Raw genomic sequence first — 24,232 nt, forward strand, 5'->3', positions numbered from 1 at the left:
GATCAGATTTTTCATTTGAATATCTGATTACAACTTTAAACATTCCATTTTAAAAAATGCATTTATGCTGAATTAAAAAGAAGTCACAAATATACAAAAAAAAATTGATTACTTTTTTGGAGCTCTTGAAGCCTATTCTCAAATTCCCTTACAATGATGCATATTTTTTGCAGTTCACAGGACTTTTAGCCAGTGTATCAAAATGCATACAATTATTTGCCATCACTTATTTGAAGTCATCACTGCACTGTGCCCTCCCCATGTCCTGGTTTCAGCTCAGATGATGCAGATTACACATCAATGTTTGGTTATTCCGGGGTATGAGAGTCCACCCAGGGCTGGACCAGGCCATTCAGTGAGGCAGAGCCACCATGACTGCATGGGGTGGGGGACAAATGCAAGGTGAGCTGGGACAGGATGCATGTGGCCTGTAGGGTGTGGGTTCAAAAAGTCTGGCCTAATAATTTCTACTTGATTAAGTGCCTTGAGGAAACACATAATTCCATGAAATTTTCATACAGAACAAACTTCCAGGTGTTTCTCAACCTGATATTATGTTTTTCACTACCAACTTAACCTGTCCTTTCACAGACTGGATTGCATCAATAGAAGAACAAATTTACAACATCCATGTGAAAGTCTAGGCAAGAAAAGCCTCAGCTGATTCTCAGGGAAGGATATTTTAATGTTTCCACAGAATTAGCACTGTTCTTTGCCTAAAGACAAAGGTGTAGCTTGGAGCAGGTAGTGGAAGTGGTGTAGAAAAGATGAAGTCCATAGAAAAGAAGAATATCCCAAAAGAAGGACTTATGGCTCTGGAACTTGAGTTACAAAAATTTAAGGAAAACAAATGCTGTAGACACTAAGTTCTTTCACACAGAAGCTGTTCTGGTTAAAAGGAAAAGACAAGCAGGAAAACCTAAGGTGACTCTGAAAGTCTTATAGCTCATAGAAAGGCATCTGTCACACTTTCAGCAGAGTACATTTGACAGGCTCTTGCCATGAGATGTATTAAGAGATGAGATGTGATAATTACAGCAAAGATCCTTTTCCAGTGCTGTGATAAAGGAGTTCCAAGCAGATACTTTTCCTCAGGCTTTGCCTCCATTGCCTCCCTGAGAAACACGTATCCACTTCCAAGGAAATCTCCAGTGTTCTTCATTTCTTGGAAGAAAATGCAGTCTTCCAGCAAGACCTGACCTCTGTATTGGCTTTGTCAAAAATCCATTATGGCTCATGACAGCACAAGTGGAACAGGTTTCAAACTGGTTTTTCGTCAGCTCCTCTCCTCTAATGCAGTACTTGCCACGAGTATCTCCTGCCCTTGCACTTCAAGCGGTTAATGTTAAAAACATCGCTCTTTTCTCATTTTATCATGGCCCCAAATCCACATTTTCTATGCAAATCCAATTTGCCAAGAGTCACACAAATATCTCCTGCTATTGTTAAAACAGATTCCAACTATTCCAGCAATACATAAGAATGTACACAGTATGCCACAGCTGAAAATCTTAGTTCTTTCTGATTTACGATCTTCAAAATAAAGAGTTAAGAACTTGTTTCCTGGGAAGTTTCTGCTACGATCTACTGACATGGATAACTTCACAGAGCTTGTAAGAATTCCCTTGAAGTGCCAGCAGATGTTGAATTATTATCTGCTCCAAGATGAGGAATGGAAAAGCACTGCCATCAGGAGACAATTACAGATGCTTGAAGGAGCATATACATGCTAAGGGAGTAGTGAGAACCTTTTCATATTACCAATGAAATCCAAATTGATCTGAGGATGATCACACATTAAAATGGAATGGAACAATAGTTAACACAGCCAAAGGCTGAATGAAGTCTTTCAGCACAAGCAGTGCACTGGAGTAATCTTGCCTGGAGCACCAGATATACACATTTCTTATGTCTTCTCTGCTGCTGAGTCACTGCAAACACTTCTTAGGGGAATAAACCAGCTAACAGGTCTGAATTCTGAACAACATAGAAATGAAAAGCACTGCCATCATCTATGTTTAGCAGCAAAGGAGTAGAAGTTGTACTTCAAATGAAATGGATGCCCCCAAAAAATTTAAAAAGCAGCCCTCTATATGCAATTCCACTAAAATCTGGCTTCACACATTATACTGGATGATCAGCCTGTAAATATTTTACACTTTTTTGTGCTCAAGGCACAATTGTCCACTAAGCACCCATGAAGATGACCAACAGTAATTTGACACAGCATCCCTCTCACCAGGACATAAAACTGAACCCAGCCCTAAAGATCTGCTCAGACAGAGAGGGAAGAATCTAGGCTGAAAACAAACTTTCTGATGTCATTCACCCTTACTTAACTACAAGCAGTTGCAGTATAAACTCACAGAATTGCAACCCATACACCAGACTAAGGAGAGGCATGTTCCATCACATAGTAACAGTACTTTTGAAATATTAACTGAATAAAAAATATTCTGGAACCAGGAAGTACCTAAAAGTAAACAATGCCTATCCAAAGTCTACTTCTCCATTAAGGGCTAAGTTAAGAAATTAATCAGTGTTACTGCAGTTTGTGTGCCTTTGTGATGGCTTTTTCATGCTATTTGAAAGCTCACGTTCAGAAAAAGAGCCTGAACCACATGTATTAATGACAGATTTCCTTTTGATTTCCATCTCTCCCACTCTATCTCCCATGCCTTGCTTTTTTTCTATAGAAACCATAGCAGTATGAAAGCATATGGCAGTACTGTGCTAGAGTGGGGCAGCATGTGGAGCACCTGGAGAGATTAAAACCCCTGCATGGTTGAGATCAGAAAAATGGACTTCACTCATCCCCATTGGAGGAGTGTCTTCCTTGTAGTTACTTTTCTCATGATATTCCAATGCATTAAACTGCAAATATGAAAGTTGTTAACAGTGACTGCTTTATGCACTAACATAAGTCTGTTTTGTTAGTTTTATTTTTGTTGTTGTTGTTGTTGTTGTTTATTTTGAAAACTGATATAGAAAAAAAAATAATAGACAAACAACTAAAAAGAAATAATTTAAGTAAAACAATAAGCAACTTTTTGGAAGTACTTGTCATAATTTTGTTACATTCTTCCATTTAAAACCCTTCCTTGCCTCTGACAATTTTAGCATATTCACTATTATTCACATACTAATACATTCAGTGGGACTACACACACAAAGAAAAACTTATAAAAATGTTTCAACAACAGAAAGTGTGCCACAAATGGTAAAAAGCTGAGCTGCAACAGAGGTCTGCTTCCACAGCTTCAGAAGAGGAGAGAGAAAGAACAAGGAAAACAAAGGGCACACTGTTCTTGGGCTGACGTTGGCACACACCTAAGAAGCACAGCCAACTGTGAAGGGTGTTCCAAGGTATTCACAAAGCTGAGCATGAATGGGAAACATTTACATCAGGCAACAGCCCACCTGACACACATACTTAATTGCTGACGTTCAGTTCTGTTTGCAATCTGGTGCATTAGAATCCCAAAGCAGTATAATGAAATGACATATCTGCTCAGTGAGGTGTCAGAGGGCCATTCCCATCCCCTGCTATCCTCTCCAGTGCAAGAATCCAGCACTTGAACTGCTGCTCCTGCAGCAGAGATAGGCTTAGTGTAGAAAGGAGAGAGATGATTTCACATGCCATCACTGGTCCTGAGTCACATTCTTCTATCACCTATCAAGTTACTGTCTGGCTTCAGGCTAAATTCTGAATTGCTGCTGCAGACTCTCTTAACAAGAGGCTATACTTCTCTTTGTCTCCATTTACAGCAGGGAAGACTGATGCCTTCAAACTCAGTATAAAAGATCAGAACATTGAGAAGACACTGACATGCCTGGAACATTCCAGTATAGGCAGTGTTACACTCTCAGAAAAAGGAAAAAAAAAGTCTCCGCTGGTTGTGGACATGAGGGTTCTGTAACTCTCTGAGAAGTTCTTTGAAGAGAAAAGCACTTTTAGAAATAGCTAGAACCGTATTACTGTATTAGGAAGTGATTTGAGGAGCATTACATGAGGACTAGGATTATGTATTTGTCCATGATTTGAAATGTGTAAAGCAGAAAACTGTAATTCGATATGACTGGCAGAAAACTTACAGACTTGTCTCCTGTGCGTCTCACACTGCGGCTCTGCTTCAGTTTCTCTGCATACAGCCACTCACCTAGGTTAACTAACTGGTCCTCCGGCAAGACCTTAAATTCCGATCGCCTGTTTTTCAGTTTGAATTGCAGCATTTAAGCGCAGTAGAATTACCGTGTATTTTTATGGGCAACATTTTTGCAACAACTTAAAACACCTCTAGTTTCAGACAGGTTACTGCCTACGCCCTGCAGCGAAACGCGGCCGGGCGGCTTCGTGCCGGTAGATGTGATTTAACCTCACTCCCCGACAGCGCCCTTCATCCGGCCCGCACCGGCGGCGGAGGCTCCCGGGGCACAGCACGTTGCCGGAATGCTGGGACGCCGCGATGAGCATGCCGCCCGCAACTTCTCTCCACCCGAGTCTCCCGCGTGGGTTGGTCGGAGAGCAGTGAGAGGGAGAAGCTGCGCACAGAGGAAAATAGGAAGAAAAAAAGAAAGAAAACGAAAATGAAGAAGAAAACGAGGAAGAAGAAGAAAACGAAGAGGCAAACGAAAAAGAAGAAAAGGAAAAGAAAGCGAAAAAAGAAAACGAAAAAGAAAAGGGGAAGAAAAAAGGAAGAAGAGAAAAAGCACAAGAAATGGAAATCCCTGAACCAGAGCGCAGAGCCCCTTTCACAAAAGCCGCTCCCGGAGGACAGCGCGACAGCGGCGCTGGGCTGCCTTCGGGGCTCGCAGCCACCCAGCACAGCTGGCCCGTGGTCCCCGCAGCACCGGCAGCAGAGCGGAGTCTCTGTGCTCCCGGACTTACCTGGGGATGTACCTGGCCTCGTCCCCCAGCCGCACCTCGAAGTCTCTCCAGGGCTGCTCCAGCCCCGCTGTGCTCCACGTCGCCGCCGCCACCTCGCCCTCCTCCTCCGGCTCCCCAGGGCTGCCGCTGGACCGCCGCCGGGTGGCGCCGCGGAAGCCGCGGGCGAACTCCCTGAAGTTGATGGCCCCGTCACGGTCGCTGTCGAGGCGCTGGAAGATGGCCTCGGCCTCGGCCGGCCGCAACCGCAACTCGGAGCAGAGCGCAGCGAAGTCCTCGCGCTCGATGCGGCCCGAGCCGTTGGCATCGCAGGCCAAGAAGAGCGCCCGCAGGCGGGACTGCTCGTCCCCCGCTGCCTCGGCGTCCATCGATCCCGCTGGCAGTGCTGCCCCGCGGCTCCTGCGCCCGCGGCCGGAACGGGGCGAGAGGCAGCGGCTCGAGCTGGCGGCACCACTCCGCCGCGCGTTCGGCGGGGCGGGACGGGACGGGGCGGCCCCGCTCCGCCCCGGTACCCGTCGAGCCGGAGGGAGGCGGGCCGCGGGCGGTGGCTTTGGTCGGCTGTGGGTGCAGCGGTGGCCCCGAGCGAGGAGTGTGGTGGAGCGTGGTCACTGCCGCCGCCTCCGGCTCCGACGCACAACTCGGTTCTCCTCGCTGCCCCGCGAGGCTCCCGTGGGGAGACAGAAAAGTCCCGAGGCGTGAGTCGGCGGGTGCTGGGCCTCGGCTGCCCTTGGCTGGTGCTCCTGGCAGTGCTAACGGCAGTGCGGTAACAAATGGGGTGGTTCGCCTGTAACACCTGAATGGTAATACCAACGCTGTGAAGATGCCGCAGAGACTTAAACCTCAGTCACACCTTCCAGTAGTGCGAAAACACTTGCTTTGTTCACGGCAACGCGCTCTGGATCATCCAAGGTTTCCATTCATAGATACTAGCTAACCACTTTGGACTTGCATCATGGAATATCCTGAGCTGAAATCGTAGAGTTCAATGTCTGTATTGTAGAGAAAGTGCATGCTATTATCTCATCACCTGTAATTCAGATGAGTACATCATTAAAATAGTGAGCAAAAAGCTGGGTGCAAATCAGTCAACTAAAGGAGTCGTATTTTAGTGCTTTGGATTGAAGAATTTTTTATTATACTGCATGCCTTGACAAGTCAAGACCATTCACTTTCTTGAAGTCTTTGGTAAAAGTTCACATTTCATTGGAACCTCAGAGGAGGGTCAGGTTGGAGGTCAGGGACAGGCTTTTCACCTGGTGGTGGGCATGGAACAGATTCCCCAGAGCACTGGGCACAGCCTCAATCTGGCCAAGTTCAAGGAGCAAGTGGATAATGCTCTCAGGCATAGGGTGTGGATTTCAGGTGGTCCTGTTTGGAGCTGGGAGTTGGATTAATTGGTCCTGGTGGGTCCCTCCCAAATTGGGATATTCTGTGATTTGTTTAAATTCTTCACATGAATGTTTTTAATTTGCCTGCGCTTATTTCTTTGTCTATCTGCAGATGCAAACTGCATATGCCAAAGCTGTGACAGAGTTAAACAGAATGCAAATCCACCTGCTAACCAAACCGTGTTTCCTTATTGACCAAAGTACAGCCTCAGGGCAAGGATGTGATCCAGAAGAGCACAAACCATTCAGCTGACCTCTCATTTGAATAAATCACATATGGTAAATGGAGTATAAAGTGCTTCTCTGCCTAAGAGATGTGGAATGTCCTAGAAGAAAATTATAAGTATTTTACAGGTCTGGGTTTATTTATTTGTTTATTGCCAAAGTTAGACTTAAAATTCCCTGAGTCGGCTTAAAATTCTGCCATCAGTCTGTCTCTTGTCAATGAAAAGGTATACTAAGCTTTCCCTTGCACTGTAGATAAATGCAGCCATGCAGGAATTAGAAATACAAATTTTAGTTTAAAGATAGCAGAGAATGTGAAGGGCTTTGATACCTGCTTAATTTTTTGTCACCACGTTTATGTTACAATTATAAAACTACTAAGTGCAGCAAAGCAATGTCATCCTTGAATTCTTACAACAGAGCAAAATCTGGAGTTTTAGTAAAGCAGAGTTAAAAGTAGAGTTCTTTCTGTTCTATGTTTTCTTACCTTCCAAACAACTTTTTGTACTCAAAGAGTTCACTGAGTCAGTCATAGAGTCATTACAGGGCTGATGATCATCATCATCATCATAGTATCATAGTCTCGTGCGGGTTGGAAGGGACCTTAGAGATCATCGAGTCCAACCCCCGGGATTCGAGCCTCTGTGTAGCAGACCGGCACTTCTACCACTTGCGCCACAGGGGGGATTCGCACTCCGGGCCCCACTGTTGCAAGGCGGTGTCCTTAACCACTGCGCCACCGGGGCATACCGATGCTGTTGTTCATCCAACAAATAAGATATTTATCCTGTTTACACCTACCAGCCTTCTGTAATAGGTTTTGCACCTAGGTCAAGGCAACATCCACTACCAATACAAGTAGAGGGATGAAAGGACTCACCACAGCCCTGCCAGAAAGGACCAGTTGATGGTAAGCTGAATTTGCAGCCCAGAACACCAACAATATCCTAAGCTGCATCCTAAGATGAGTGCCTAGCAGGTCAAAGGAATTGCCAGAAAGCAAGTCTGGTGTTCTGTACTAGAGTGAAAACACATAGACATTTGCTTTTATAAAATATTAGAGTAACATTTGAGATTATACTCTTCTTAGAATTTTCTCCTTGAACTCACAGCACTTTGAAAGTAGTTTTTTCACAGGTAGGACATAAGTACTGAATAAATGTGAACACAACTAATTTCAGTTTTCTCCACCTAAGCAAGGTGAATCCCATATTGTTTGGAAAATAAAATAGGTGTATTCAAAAATATTAAAGAATTATTTATTACAATTAGGAAAAATGAACAATAAATCAATAAGTAGGATGATATTTATTGCGATGTAGAAACAATACTGCAAAAAGAAATAGCACAGACCAACTGGGCAAGAAGAAATAGGAACATGCTAAAAGAAATAATTCATAGTGCTTTTATATCTAAGTAGATGAAAGGTTACATGACTCACTCCTGAAAATAAAACAAACAATAAAAGAATTACAAAGTTAGAAAGCTAAATTCATTGCTCTGGAATGTAAGATAAAATACTGTGCTCCTTAACCTTGAAGAAGAATGGGATTTCAGTCTCAGACAAAAACTTGATAAAACTTTTGTCAGAGTCTGTGCCAACCTAAAAAGTCCTTTCTCATTGTTCAAATTATAGAAAAGACAGCATATCTCAGCAACATCAGTGAAAATAAATTTCAGTTGGATTTTTTCTCTTCTAAAAACACACTGAAAATGGTCTCCTTTTCAACTGATTCACAGAATCACAGAATTATAGGGGTTGGAAGGCACCTCCAGAGATCACTGAGTCCAACCCCATTGAAGAAGGCTCCCCAGACCAGGGTGCATTGGTAGGTGACCAGGCAGGTCTTGATCGTCTCCACAGAAGGAGACTCCACAACCTCCTTAGGGAGCCCATTCCAGTCCTCCATCACCTTCATCATAAAGAAACTCTTTTGCATATTGACACAGAACTTCCTGTGCTCCAGTTTATGGCCGTTTTCCCTTGTTCTGTACCCACAGACTGCTGAAAAGAGGTTGGTCATTTCCCTTTGTCTCTCACACTTGAGATATTTATAAACATAATAAGATTCCCTCTCAGTCTTCTTTTCTCAAGGCTGAACAGACACAGGTCACCCAGCCTTTCCTCATAAGAGAGGTGCTCCAAGTCCTTTATCATCCTTGTAGCCCTCCGCTGGACTATTTCCAGGCTGATCCTGGAAGCATCCTTCATCTAAAACAGCTTCTGAAACCTCGGGATAACAAATTGCTCCTCATTTGGCTACATTAGTTTAGGATTTAGCTGTGCTGAGGTTTATGTGCTTTGGTTGACATGTTGAGCTAAAAACATTTGGATATGCTTGTATTGCATTTCCTACCCATTATAGCTATTTATCAGTTAACATAATGAACTCTGCTGACTTGGTGGTTTTTTTTTTAGTACAAAGGGACCATCATACTCTAATCAAGGAGCAAAATGTGACTTGATCTTAACTTAAGCAGAAGAGGATAGTTCTAATTTCAGATGCACATCATGAGCTGCTAAATTTCAAGTTCAAGAATGATCATCTTGAACAAATAACTTAAGGAAATGAGTTAAACTTTACAGGTAATCCAAAGTAACTGATTCGCTGTTAAGATGGAACTTTTAAAATGTACTTCTCTAAATAAAATACAATATTTTGCAAACAGATGTATTCTTTGTGAATTTCTGTACTATACAGTGTTATATAGAAATCAATTCTGTACTACAAAAGAAAGAAAGGAAAGGAAGGGGGAAAAAGAAAAGTTAAAGGAAAAATCTCTAAAAATCATTGGATTTGCAAGTATCATTAATTAAATGTGAATTTTAATGTGTAACTTTCAAGTTTAGAAAAAGGGACTTCATCCACATATCCAACTTAGATAAATGCATTTTCCCCTCCCAGTGTGTCACTGATAGTTCCTACATCATGTAGCTGCCACAGAGAGAATATTAGACTATTGCTTGGTATAGTAATGGCCTGTTCTAAGTAGCAGGCTCTGAGCAACTTTTCTGCAGATAGAATGGCTCACAGAAAGTTCCCAATACATAATGACCATGCAGTTGGCAGTTCAGACACTGCAGCATCTAGGAACATTCCCAGTCATGTACACACATTTACTAGTATGGATATAGTCTTAGAGCTTATTTAAACTGAGCTACAGTTGTTTTCACAGGACACCAGGTGCCAATTAATTCTAGAGAATGATTACCAAGCAGGACATTCCTAGAAAATAACCTACAAGTCACGAGTAGCGCTCCCCGGGGGTCAATCAATTTTCTATATAATGTATTTTTCTGAAAGTTTTTTAATTTAATAAAACTGAGAGAAATTACAGTAATTCAACACACAGCAACTAAGAACTTAGGAAAAGTAGTGGCAATGAGGAATTTACTGATCTGTCTCAAGTGTAACCTGAGGCTTGGAATAGGGTTGTTCTCATTTCAGGTTGGCTTTTTTCATTAGTGTGCTATTTTAACACGAGTGCATGCTATGTTACAAATTGTATGCCTTGAGCAGTAAGCTGTAAGAGCTTCTTTTCAATAAAGATTTTTATAATTAGTGCTTATTTTCAAAATACATATTTATCTCTAAGTACTGAGTTTTATACATTATTGCAATCCAAGGAATCCAAGGAATAAGGTTAAAATTGTCAGTGTGTCAGTTAACAACCAGTTACAGAAAAGGATCCTGTTTTTCAACATAGTAGGAAGGTAAAAGCATAAACAAATCCACAGAAAGCAGACAAGTAAAATTGTAACTAATAACAACAGAGAAATAAACAAATTCTAATGGCATTAATTCACTGGGGGCTTTTTTAGTTGAAAGAATATGTCTGTTAACTGGGTGGATTCTGTTGTAAGCATTTCTTTAATCAAATTAGCACTGAGGGTTTCTCAGTGACAGAAGCACTCAGTGAAGAAACAAAAAACAAACAAACAAACAAACAAAAAAACAAAGTATTTTCCAGATCAATAAGGTCAACTTAAGTTTATAAGATCCAAAAGTCTACTTGAGCTGACAAAATCCAAGCAAGGTAAATTGCATTGACTGCAGGGATAATATTTGGCTCTGGTTATGTTAGCTACTGATAGCTAACTTAAGGGTATGAGTTCTGATTTTCTATTCTGTTTGTAGAAAATAGGAAGATTTAAAACTCCAGGTTTTTAAAAGGCACAATATGTGTCAATCTATTCATATGTATAAACCTTTGGCTGTATTGGTTAAGTACAGAGAATTTGGAAACAATTTGCAATTTAATAGAAAATGTATTTGCTCTTTGGAATAGTTTTGATGCTGAAAATCCTGAAAGAAAGGAGAATGCAACCACAGAGTGGTCCTTGACAGCCAAAAAGTTATGAACTTTCTAGTCTGCATAACTACCACTTCAACTATGATAAAAAACCTATAATTCAAGAGAATTATCCTTGAGAAGTAACACTAATGGGGAAATTATAGGTCTTTGTGGTTCTACAAAGGTTCTTAAGAAAGCATATATTCTGTGTAGTTCACCAACGTAAATGTTTATTTAAAGAAATTGTAAGCACAGAATAGACAACATGACACTGAGCCAGGTACTTAGTGACTTCTTCTTTACAATCAAACAGATCAGAAGAATATTATAAATATTTACAGTTTGACCCAATTGCGAAATATTTCCAAGAAGCTTCTTTAAAAAAAACAATTTCTGAATAGTTGTTGACAGGCACATCTGTGTGGTCTGCACTGTGGTCTCCTCTGCATTTGTTCCAATAGCTCCATGTATTTCTTGTACTGGCTGCCCCAGGCCTGGGTGCTGTACTCCAGGTGGGAGTAGAGCACAGGAGAACAATCACTTCCCTCCTCCCACTGGTCACCCCTCTTTTGATATAGCCCAGGAGACAGTTGGCCTTCTGGGTTGCAAGTACAAATTGCCAGCACATATTCAGGTTTTTGTCCACCAGTGCCCGCAAGTCCGTCTCCTCAGGGCAGCTCTCAATCTATTTTCTGCCTAGCCTATATTCACTCTTCAGATTGTTGCAATCCAGGTGAACTTGCACTTTGCATTGTAGAACTCTATGAGGCTTGCCAGGCCCACATCTCAAGCCTGTCCAGTTCCCTCTGACTGGCATCCTTTTCTTTTTGTATATCAGCAGCATCATTCAGTTTGGTGTCATCAGAAGATTTACTGAATAACTCTTACACAATAACATAATATTCCATTGTCACCATCAAAGATGTTTAAAAAGACACATAAGATCTTTAACAGCAATAAAGATAACCTCCAGAAGACATCTATATTGAGCTCCATAAGTTCAAAGGCGAACATTCCTAGATGCAACTATAACGAAAACACTTTGAAATGCATAAATACTCAAATCACCACAGCACATTAAAGTTGAGAAGTTCTTCAGTCTTAGTGACTTCCAGAGGAAAGCAAGGTGTTATGTGGAAGGCATATGAAGGGATGAGAGTTTGCTTTCTCCAGTACACAATGACGTGATGACACAGACATCCTGAGGAAAACAATAGGAAAGCTATGGTTTTCCATTTGGCCCTTGCCAAATTCAATGCAATTACACTCCACCTTCCTTTCAGTAAATGCTGTTTCATAAAAATTTGTCTCCAAAATCAGAGCTAAGCACATTTTCTTCTGAAATCTCTTGAATAGTTAGAATAGCTAGTGTAACCTAATATAGTACTAGAAAAATAATTTCAACATTTAAAATTCAGGAAAAATGATGCTCAGGATTAACTGAACATTAACTGTTCTACATAAGCTACTTATGACTGGACAACTGCAGGAATAAAATGGGTAGTCTTATAGCACTGAACTCTATTAAGGAAACATAAATGCAGTAAGAAACGCATTACTATAGCAATGTGTAAAGCATTGAACAGAATCTTAATGCACTGTGTTTCATGATAGGAAATTGAAAATGTACTGAGAGGCTTTTTTACTCTTTTACCTATTCTTTCTGTCTTTATTAGAAGGCTCTTAGCTTCTTAAAGAATGGAATTACGATGAAAATAGGGTGCATTCATAATGCATGTCAATTCCTCTCTATTCAGAGTTTTGAAATCTGTGACAGACAATAACTCCATCAGAAAAGGTGGTTTTCTTTTTAAATGCAAATAATTCTTTCATTACAAAGTTCCAACTTAATACAAACAGAATACTAAGATCCACAACTGTAAACAAGAAGTGAACCCATAGTAAGTGCAAGCCATTATCTTGTCCTCCATAAATTTTTTTTTATTTAAAAAAAAAGGTTTTTTGCTACTGAAAAAAATATACATTTTATTTGTTTAAAATAAACAAACAAACAAAAAAGGTTTTGATGATCCAAATAATTATAAGCAAACAGAAATGCAATAGATTTAATAAAAGTAATGCCAGGATACCTATCTGCCTTTGCCTGAATGTGAACATAAACCTATTTAAGCATCATTATCATTTCCAAAATAAAACTTACGGAATCATTAAGATGTTAGACTTGGTCAAGCCACAGAATAACGGAATAATAGAATATGCTGAGTTGGAAGGTATCTGCAAGAGTTAGCAGAAACAACCCATCTCCACACAGGACCATCAAAAATTAAATCCCTGCACTGATTTGTCCAAATGCTTCTTCAACTCCAGCAGCCTGGAACCATGTCCACTGTCCTGGGGAGCATGTTCCATTGCCTGACCACTTTCTTGGTGAAGAACATTTCCCTAAAACCCTAGTCCCAGACCTTCTCTGATGCAGCTTCATGTTGTTTGCTCAGATCCTGCTGAAATTGTAATTTACCATGAATGCGTTCTGTCAGAAAATAGGACTGTACTGAACAATATATATACCTTTTCCTGAGTCTCATTGGAGAAACACATCAACAACATATTTAATGAAGCGCAACTTAAACTTCCTTTATTATTACTCAGAAAAGTAATTAAATATATCATCTTGTGTTACTGAAGAAGTGAATTGCCAAGGGTCAGAGTATTTTAACTAAATAGAATAAAAACAAAAAACTTCACATTTATTAAGTCTCGGCTCCTTACTTGCTTCTGTAGAAAGTTCTATTCTTAAATCTGTTGCTGAGCACTGCCAGCTACCCAAGACTTTGCTGTTGTACATTTTCAAATCAAGACTCATTCTGATCAAACTTTATTGAAAATATGGAAAATGTTTATTGACTATCTGGAATTATTAACTGGTCACATATTTATATTCTGAAACAGATGTGACTGCAGTTAGATACTAGTTTTCATTGACCTCAGAGAAATGAGTGTCACGGTTGCTCTCAGTGGTAGATTTCATAGCTTCTTTCACACGACAAATATGCACTCAGATAAAAAAGTATCTGTTCTTATTTCTTGTAATAAATTCAAATCTACAATGTCTTCTTCTCATGAATTGAATAGGATAAGAAAGAATAGATCAGTCCTCCCAGACAGGAATTCATCTTACTCTATTTTTTTTTTCTGATATTTTTATTTTTTTCTTTGTTCTTATTAACATTTTCCTTTAAAATCTTTTCTTCTCTCTAATAACATATGATCTATTTTTAGAAACACAACTGTCCTACCTAATATGACCATGTTTATTTTGCCCTTTCCCAATGTTTTATTCCATCCTAGGAAGAAAAGAGTCAAAATCAGTTACTTCTGCTCCCAGTTCCTCTACTTCTAAATTTCTTCTTAACCCCAGCAGCAGAGGAATTCATGTCTCCATGTATTATGTAATCCATTCCTTTTTTTTTTTTTTTTTCCCATATTTTGAAGATAATTATGGGCACTCTCATCTTGTAAAATATGAACTTGAGGTATCGAGGTAAGAGGGGCTTAATATTTAATGTAAGATCAACATGTAAGCAGATGAACAGGTGTTCCTTGGAAGTGGTTAAAGAGAATTAGGGAAGAACTGTCAGAAACTACAGTGGAATGTTAATTACAGGATATGGATCCTGGCTGGCTTGCATGTATCTAAATATTTTGTTGCACGTGGCAACCACCTGCTTGCAGCCTGTCATGCAGCAACAGACATATAGGAAATGGAACCAGCACTTGATAGTCAAGTACTCAGAATGTGTACACAGACACCAACACGATCACAGCTTGAAAGCTGCTCCTGAGCTTGCACTGAACTCACACAGCTACAAAGCTGCACCAGAACTTAAAATAACTTGGGCCAGAACTGATAATGACTGCACAGCATTCTCTCTATAGTGATCCATCCCAGCGCTTAGCTGAATTAGTTAAAAGCCAGTACGGATATGCCCACAAGACATGCTGCAAATCATTGTGAAGAATTTCTTATGGAAACTGGATCTGCACCCAGTGGTGGGCATGGAATGGGCTGCTCAGGGGTGTGGGCATAGCCCTGAGTCCTGGAGTTCAAGGAGTGTTTGGACTCCACTCCCAGGCATGGAGTTTGGGTGGCCCTGTATGGAGCAAGGGGCTGGATTCTTATGGATGACTTCTGACTTGGGTTGTTCTATGATTTTATTATTTTATTGCATAAATAATTTTTTTTTTTTGTTTATTTTGTTTTTACTTGCTTTTCACTACTCTTTGGAATTCCTGTTTTCGCAGGTGGGAGTGTAGCTATTATGGTAGCTACAGTTAGTTATTTACAGACAGTAAACTGTGTAACTTGCCTGCCTGTATCTTTTGGTACCCCGGAGTTACGCTAGCAGAAGGCTAAAAATGATGAGCTGTTAGTTTGCTGCTATTTTATCAGTAGTTAGCTCTCACTGTGGCAGCCCTCTCCGAATTCACACACACAACCAATGTATATTTACAACATTTATTAAGGCAAGCGCAGCCTGAGTTTGAGTCCTACCATACACACTGTTCTGATTGTTAAACCCCCTATCCAAGCCACTGTGCCTTGAAGCCTTTGGGACCTCCGCTGTGTTGCACCTTTTAAAAAGGATGTAGGTCTCTGGCTGGTAATTATACTAGTTGGATCTCCCTAATCGCTTGTTACAAAGCAATCCAAAGTCCTGTATAAGCCTTTTTTTTTTTTTTTTTTTCACTCATTTGGTTAAACCCACTGAATGCCAGAGCCTAAGAGCTGCTTCCAGGTATTACGTGGCTACCCCTCCTCTTCAGATATCCCCTGTGGGCTTTTTATACTTGACATTCTGTCTGCTTGGAAACTGATTTATATCTGTCCAATTCTGGAGCACATTCACTCCTACAGCACAAAAGCAATTGTAAATGCCAAGAACTTCACCACAGTGCCACAAATCACTCCTCTATAAGACAGGACATGAACTGTCAGTGAGAAGAACTTTGTTCTTGCAGGAAACTGTCACTATACTAATCAACAAAGTATTTATTGTTATTTCCCTACAATAGAAAATGCTGTAACAGATTTCCACTGCATTTATATAACTGCAGAATCAATTATCAATATTAAATGCAGTATTCACCTACGCCATCTCCAAATCATTGGATATTGGAATTGAATTGCTTCCACTGAATTGATATATTGGGCTCCAGCTAAATATTATAGGCATCATCTTCCTCTTGCTTTCACACAACATGATAGCTACAACAAAAAGATCTAAAATGATGTAAATGTGGGTTACTCCAAAAATGATGTCTAATAATTATTTCCATGTAAAGTACAATAGATACAAAGAGTACAATAACACTATTTAATAACTCACATCCTCAGCTACAAATCAATATTTCTCAACATGGTCATCTTCAATAGCTATACATTTTCACCAGTGATGAACAAAAGCTTGCATGCCGCATCTGTAATGCACCATTAAAAGTGTGCAATGTTGACCACTGTCACTGTCACCATTGTTGAAATATACAACCCACTGCCCCAGTGTGCTCACATCCACTGGTTGGTCTCCAGAAGCAAGCAGTAAGAGTCAATAACTGTCAACATGTAAAAAAGAATTCAGTGACACACCATTGCTTCATGCACACTTCCATGTCAGGCACCACTTAGTCAGACAGTCCCTCTGCAGCCATGTGTCACACAGTAAAAAAATGTGATGAAATGCTGGTGGGAAGATTAAGATGGTACTGCCATCCCACCAACATCCTCCTCTGTAATTGTAGGATAGCATAACAAAACAGAAGGCATTATTTTTGGAACAGCCCTCATAATTTCTAGCCAAAATTCTTCCTCTACATATCTATGCCAAAATATATTTTTTCTTTTTCTATGGCAATATTATCAGAGGAGTGGACAGATACTGAACATACCTTTTCATCAACTTCTGAGAGCAAAATCATCATTACCAGCCCCAATTTATAATAAACAAACAATCAAACAAATAAATAAATAAATAAGAAACTTTTCTGAAATGAAGACTCATTCTTGAGTCTCCACTTCTCCTTGGGAATTTTCATTCAGAAAACACAAGTAGCCTGTGACAGACTCAGGAATTCTCATATCACAATTTCAGTGACTTTACTGAAATTTCCTGCCTTATGGCATTTTGTATCATATACTGGCTACCCTTAGCTGTAGATCTTTTCTTTTGGTAGCTTTAGCCACTGAAGGTTGAAGCTAAAGACATGAACAGTAGTGTTACTTTCTAGTATTTTCCTTATTTTTCCATTTATATTCTTGTTCACCCTTCTTATTACTGTCCTCTGAGGCAATGAGGTGGAAGTGGATTTGAAGTTATTTGAAGAGTAGGGTTCAGGAAAAGAGATCAAAGAAGCTCGGTTCAAAAGGTGTGACAGCTATGTCACAGTTTCTGCTGCACCTGAAAGAACCAGTCGTTAAACAGATGTGCAATGAGATTCTTCGTATTTGCTGTAGAACATTGGCAAGAGGACCATATCTAAACTTCAGTTGAAACTCAAAGCCTATAAATGACAGGGAAAGTAAGAAAATTTTTGCCCTGGATGCCAGCTCCTTTGTTACCGGAAACAGAAGGTGCATTTAGTCCCAAATGTTACATTAAGTGGGCAAAATACCTGAGTGAATACGTAGTCTGAATTTTGTAGAACACCATTTCTCAAACAGCAAAATCAAGCATAAATAGTACTATTAAATAAGGAACTATTAGTTGCTAGTAAATAAACTCTGTAACTCCTTCGGCAGAGCAGATTTTTTCCATTTGCTGTTATGAAACTTACAGAAAACTGCATATAATGAAACAGTAATTGCACAGAAGATGAATTTTCAGAAATTTTCAGAAATTAACTATTCATAGTAATTCCTTATGTCTTTAAATTCTGTACAACACATTGTTCGCAATATGCATTCAGCCATGGGTAACATTCTGAAGAAGACTTGTTAATTCATATGACTTCCAATTTATTTTGACAGGATACTTGCTTTAACTTGATAACATAAAGAATAAATAGCATAAGAATAAATAAAGATTCTTCTGACGAAGAATTTGTTCACCTTATTCAAATGATGCCCTGGAAAGACTACCTTTTTCTGGTGTTTTCCATATAGCATATTACATTGTTTATCTGTGTATACATATCATATACCTATGTAAACACAAGTGTATGTTCTTACATTTACATATGAAGTATCAGCCCACAATAATAAATTTTGTCCAGTTTTATGTTACATCTTCCATCACTGTGATAAGTATTAGCAGCTCTGAGATTTCAAGTCATGATGTTAGAACTCTCTCTTCACTCAGCCATTTTTGCAGCAGCAAGATATCGCTGATAAATAAATAAGTTAATTATTTAATCCTTGCTGCCAAAGCCTTGGCACAGTTCCTCAGTTTGTCATCATCTACAAAAATAAAGAGTAAATTCTCTGCGTTATCATACTGATCATCACTGAAAAATCTAAACAGCAGAGGAAGAGGAACAAGATAAGTATACCAGCTCAAAATGTTCTACCATTACTAAGAGTAAATATGTTCTTGAAATAAATTCCAAATATTTTTTCATTCATTTGTGTATCTACACGTAGCACATTTCCCTTGATTGCTCGTGAACATATCACAGAAAGCAGAGCCAAAAGCCCATTTGGCACCTAATGTTCTGAGTCCCTCTGCAAGGCCTGTTCTGTTAGCATGCAACAAAAAGAGTTTTGATTGACTGGAAAACTTTTTTTTTTTTTTTTTTCTTTTCCTTACTTCGAGCTAATAGTAAATTAAAATTGCTTAACTTCTCTGGGAAATAGAAACTAAAGATATCATGTTAAAATTCCTGGCTTCCTTCTTTTTCTTCCTCTTAAAGATAAGCACTGCTTAAGAATTTTTCCAGTCTTCTGTACTTTTCCCACCTCAATGACAAATCACAGCTTAATCAGCCTGCTCTCTGGGAGCCCAGAAGAACCAGAGAAGGCCCAATCAGTCACAAATACGTCAGTTATCCAAGTATGCTCTGACCTGTTCTTTCCCTGAAATATGCTGCACGCTTTCCCATTTGTCTCTGATCAATGGTTTTATGTACATGATTCTAGTTATGTTATATCAAAATTGAAATAAATACCTCTCCCAAGTTACCTGTCAATACCCCACCTAATACATCATCCATTTTCCTTAACTTTCCTCTAATTACTGCTTTCATAGAATAGCCTCGTAAAACTTGTCATTCCATTTTTTTTCGGCTATTGACAAAAATTACATCTTCCCTAGAAATATATGATTATCAGGTTAATAAATATTCATAAAGTACACAAAACTGTTCCTTTTAATAAAAATTTCAAAAACCAAACTCTGTGACATCTTCTAATTCTGAAACAGTTCCTGGGAAGTCATTGGAATCTATGCCCCCTTCCTCCAATTTTCAATTATTCACTCAATTATTTATTGATTTCTCTAAAGCAGTCACTAAGATTTCTTCTGCTGGTAACGTGAAGCCATCAGAACATGTTGATTTCTTTTCTATTTTTCTCAACTGAAGAATTTTGACCCTCTAATACAGAGATGAGCACTGTTATCAATTTCCTCACCGTGCAAGGATTTTCTGTAACCTACGGATGATGAAAGCTATATGGTAGATATGACAATGACATGATGTGACAGATGTTAAGATTACCAAGTGAAATGATTTATAACTCCTTGCAGCTCAGATTTCTATGGCCTAGCTGAGTGTGATGGCAGAAGTTCCTAAGAAGTTAAAAATTTGTTCTGAATGGAACCCTAAAGAAGAGCAGGGAGCTACTAAAATTTCTGAAGAGCAGGAAAGTCCTAGTTTATACAGCATCCTTCGCGAGGATACTGGGATTCTTTCCAAGTAAGGAAAAACATTCTTCAACAAATAAAATGAGAGGAATAGGTGAACAGGTGAATCTTACAGAGCTAAACACATGCCTAACCCTATTCATGACCCGGCATCTCTTATACTGAAAAAACTTCCCTACCTTCAAATACACATGCACAGCACTGATTTAGTAGCACAAAAGCATATCTATGATTGCTGATGCCTATGACCATTTTCCACTGGAAAATGACAGGATAGAAAAATAATCAAGCCCATACTGTGAACAGGAAGCCCATGTTCTCTAGACAGTATTCTCATTTTGTTTTCTCTATTCACCATGATACTTCAGGCATGTTCTGAAAACTCTCCTGATAGAAAACTGCATATTTTGTGGCCATCATTAGCAACAGTTCAAGAGTCCACAAGGCAAGACTGTCATCCTGTTGTTTGCAATAGTTTGCACAAGGAGTAACTGAAACTGGCTGCATTAAAAGAAGAATATTTGCAAGCAGAGATGCACCTGGTGGTATTTTTAATTTTTTTTTTAAATTTCATATGTGGCCTGATACTAGTCATCAAATACATATTGCTGTTATTCTTTTGTATTTCAAATACAGCTTTATTCTGTCTTCAGATTATACAGTTCTCTGTACACATATAGCTGTAAAGCAGGTGAATCTGTGTCCAAGAATTTCCTGGGAGAAACAGCCCACTTTTGCCATCAGTATGTACCTTTCTTTCAGCAGATATTAAATGGCAACCTTCTTAGAGAGACCATTTAAGTTCCAGAAGCTTATGAAGCCCTTTTCAAAGAGCAGTTAATCCATTCTGTATGTCAGCCTGTGAATAAAAATCATCAGAAATTAATTTTCATACATGTTGTCATTAAAAGGCCAAGGAAGAAATTCTGATCTCATTAAACTTGACATGAAAAGTTCTATTCGATTCAGTAAAAATCAACTGAGTTGATTAATTTTCAGTGCCTTCTTTGGTTCTGGTTTTATTTAATTAAGAATCTCGTCTGTTTCAATCTTCCTCAGTGTAAGGCATTAGGTATCATTCAGATATATTCTGCATCTTATAATATTTCATTAGGTCTAATGAACAGGAAGCTGAACATCGTTAATTACTAAAAAGATATGTGCATGTTTAACTCAGTAAATGATCACCTGCTGACTGCATGCAAAATATGAGCTCCCTCTGGTGGTTACATCTTATTAAATATTTTAATTTTCCACACACACAAAAAGGCCCAAATAAAAGGCATACATTTGCTAGCACTAATCCAAGCAAATGAATGTTTTGAGAAGAAATGCATTCTGAGTTAAAGCATTTAATTTTACTTATCTGTAAGAGATCAAAATCAAACAGCTCTCAAATTATCAGTTCATATTGTTAAAAAAAAAAAAAGCGCTGAATTGAGTAATTCTATGTATAAAATATGAATAATTTTATAACATTATAATTTGCATAAGCTAAACAAAAGTTTAAGGCAAATTTTATTTCAGTTCTTTATGAAATGGGTTCATACAGCTGTAATTGCCGTGGTAAGGGAGTTTCCAATAACATGTCGGAAATGTGTGTTAGTGGAAATCCAACTCACATGCCATAGCTGATAGGTATTTACACTACCACCTTTTATTTTTTTCAATATAATATTCTCTTCTTAATGCAACTGTCTAATTTAGGGGCATTTACTTTACCTCAACTTTTTGAAGTCTCATTGCATGTGCTACCTGTTCCCCACCACTCCACCACACCAGAATCCATGACCTTTACAGGTAAGATGTGTGGTGTTTGTTGTTCCCATTTGCATTTTAGAAATGGCGATATGGAGAAGGTGAGTAATCAGCATCTGCAACTACAGCATGGCACTACCAAGTGACTCTCTGGCTGAATGTATTTTACCAGTCTAGTGCAGTGGAAAGATTCTCTGTACATGCATCCTCTGAATGGTAATCTGTCTTGCATCATGTTAGGTATAGACATACCATGCTTACCTAGGACTGACAATGAGACAAATCTTGTTGCTGGTAAATGCGTGGTATAAACTTGTGATCTGAGAGATAATAACAGTTCACCTCAGTCCTTCCTTTGTTGTGGACACTGGAAACTTAGACACAGACACATAAAATCCAGTCTGGATAAACTGAGGGCATAAACTGAGCTTTATTGTGCTATATGTTGTCAGTTCCTTCTTGTCTACAACAGCACACTTAAATTTTTCCAGAGTCCATCCCCTGGTCCAAATTAAGGCTTCCTTGCACAGTCAGTGCCATATATAGATTGACATACTTCTGCTTCGATTTCTCTAAAGCAAGCTGTATTTTTATTCCTGACTTTTCATAAAATAAAAATGAGATGGCGCAGTGGTAGAAATGCCGCTTTGCAACACCAGAGGCCCGAGTTCAAATCTCCCCTGTGGCGCAAGTGGTAGAAGTGCCTCTCTGCTACACAGGAGGCTTGAATCCCAGGGGTTGGACTTCGATGATCTCTAAGTTCCCTTCCAACCCTCACCAGACTGTGATACTGTGATACTGTGAAATTATCCCAGAGTATTTTGAACATTATTGAGAACTAAACAGAAACTGATGCATTTCATTTTTCAGAATAAATTTCTTATATCAGCAATCAAAGCAAAGTGAAACTAAGTACTAACCCACTGTGAAATGAAATCATTCTGGTGGAGTGGGGCATAAAGTATTATATAAAGTCTACAAAAGGACTTTGTTCACTATTTATCTCAGCTACTTTAGCTCCAGGATGTAGGGATTTTTTTATTTTTATTTTTCCAACTGCACTTCAAACTTGTCACAATATTGGAACTTCAACAGAGATATGTATTCTTCAAAGTACGGTTGGGCATGTGCTAAACAATGTATCCACAATTTCTCAATCATATTTATATAACCCAAACTACAAATTTAAAAGAAACTCTGATCCTGTTTCTCACTTTGTATAATCAGCCACAAATACAAGTTATATACTGAAGCCACAACACTGTAATATGCAAACACCCATGCCATTTAAACTACTTCACATATGTGAATACAGAACCATGGCTCAGTGGAACTCGGAAGAGTACACCTTAGTGCATTGACACAGTCTTACATACACTTATTTTCAGGATGTACAGTTAATTCAGCACACTGACAGATCACATAGCAGACATTTCTATCCTAAAGCATTGGCAGCATTTGCTGAATGAGTACTGGGCTCTCAAAACTGAAGATTTACTGCAACTTCTTCCATGCAGTTCCACTTACGTAAGTAAGGAAGATTTATCAGCTTTACTCCTTGAATCTACATTGTTTGAATCTACCACTAACAGCTTAAATTTAACTATTGAGATGTTAGACAACAAGTAAGCACAATAAAAGAGCACAAAGAAACAAAGCAACAATTCTCATAACATAAGATATATGGTAGGTTTTAAAATATTAAAAAAATTGAATTAAAAGACCAACAAATCTTTATTAATATTACATTAGTTCTGAAATACATTTGTAGCAGAAAAATAGCACATTTTAAAAAATGTGAAACACAGTTATCAAACAAACTATAGCAGATTTCTGGAAGAAAAATACTTTTTCCTCCTGAAAAGTTCTATTACCTTAAGAAGCTCTGCAATGTGGAAAGAACTGCTTTAATCACTAAGCTGCTGTTGCATAATGGCAATGTCAGAGCAAGAAACTGAGGATAATAGAGCCATTAACCGGTCAGCCACTCATCATTCAAGTAATGGCAATCTGGAATCTGAATCTGCCTCACTGGGTTAAAAAAAAAAAAAAATTAAAAAAAAAAAGTCATGATACCATGGTACAAAAAAAAGTACAAACCTATTTGTATTATTTTGTTTGGACAACATAATAGTATAAAAATCATTTATTGAAAGATTCCATGTAGAGGATTAGGCCCAGAACAGATGAGCGCAGAATGCCTTTCTACTAGTAAATCAACTGTTAAAGCACAACACGAAATAAAAATGAACCTCATAAGGAAAGGTGAGTGCTTTTCAAACAGCAAGAAAAAATCAAATGCTTTTCCTGTATGTCATCTATTCATGAAACATTCTGTAAAAGCTTATTGTCATATGGAACCCCTTGAAGAAAAAAATACTCCATACCATCATGTCATATGGCAACAGCCTTTATAAATTATTCTTGATTCTTTTTGTTGTCAGTGCTCAGTCGAATTAGAGAGCTCTCTTCGTTTCTTGTAGCATCAGCGTAGTCTTTTATTGTGTTCAGCATACATCTTATATACCATTCACTTACAAGCAAGACATTCCTGTTCCTCAAACAGTTCCTCTAATCCCAGCTTCTCCCAAACAACAGTGATAAAGAATGAAAGGTTCCTTAAGAATAACAGGATTAACAATGCATATCAGTGGAACCTCCTGTCCATCCTTAGAATCAAACAGACACTGCTTGCTCTTGTCTCACACTCTGGTCTTCCAGGGTTTCACAGTGATAAGGTCAACCAAAGACTCTGATAAGCTCTTTGGTGACTTGCTCACAGTTACATCCACCCCCACATCTCCCCCTTCTTTATTAATAGAAAATGCACAGTTCATAGTATCCTGTATCATTTTTTGTATACACTG

At 38.8% G+C, this 24,232-nt stretch overlaps 1 protein-coding gene across 2 annotated transcripts in view; it reads right to left on the reverse strand.

Moving 5' to 3' along the window:
• Window positions 1-5,353, reverse strand: part of RASEF (RAS and EF-hand domain containing) — a 39,950-nt gene extending 34,597 nt beyond the window's left edge. The window contains exon 1 of one of the 2 annotated variants that reach the window (XM_032441366.1): window positions 4,889-5,353. In XM_032441366.1, coding sequence (XP_032297257.1) covers window positions 4,889-5,253 — 365 coding nt within the window. In that variant the 5' untranslated portion in view covers window positions 5,254-5,353. The remainder of the gene's footprint in view (window positions 1-4,888) is intronic. The other variant, XM_015849261.2, reaches the window with a different exon arrangement.
• Window positions 5,354-24,232: the final 18,879 nt, after the last annotated feature.

The sequence above is a fragment of the Coturnix japonica genome, chromosome Z (genome assembly GCF_001577835.2).
Source record: "Coturnix japonica isolate 7356 chromosome Z, Coturnix japonica 2.1, whole genome shotgun sequence".
Taxonomy (NCBI): Eukaryota; Metazoa; Chordata; class Aves; order Galliformes; family Phasianidae; genus Coturnix; species Coturnix japonica.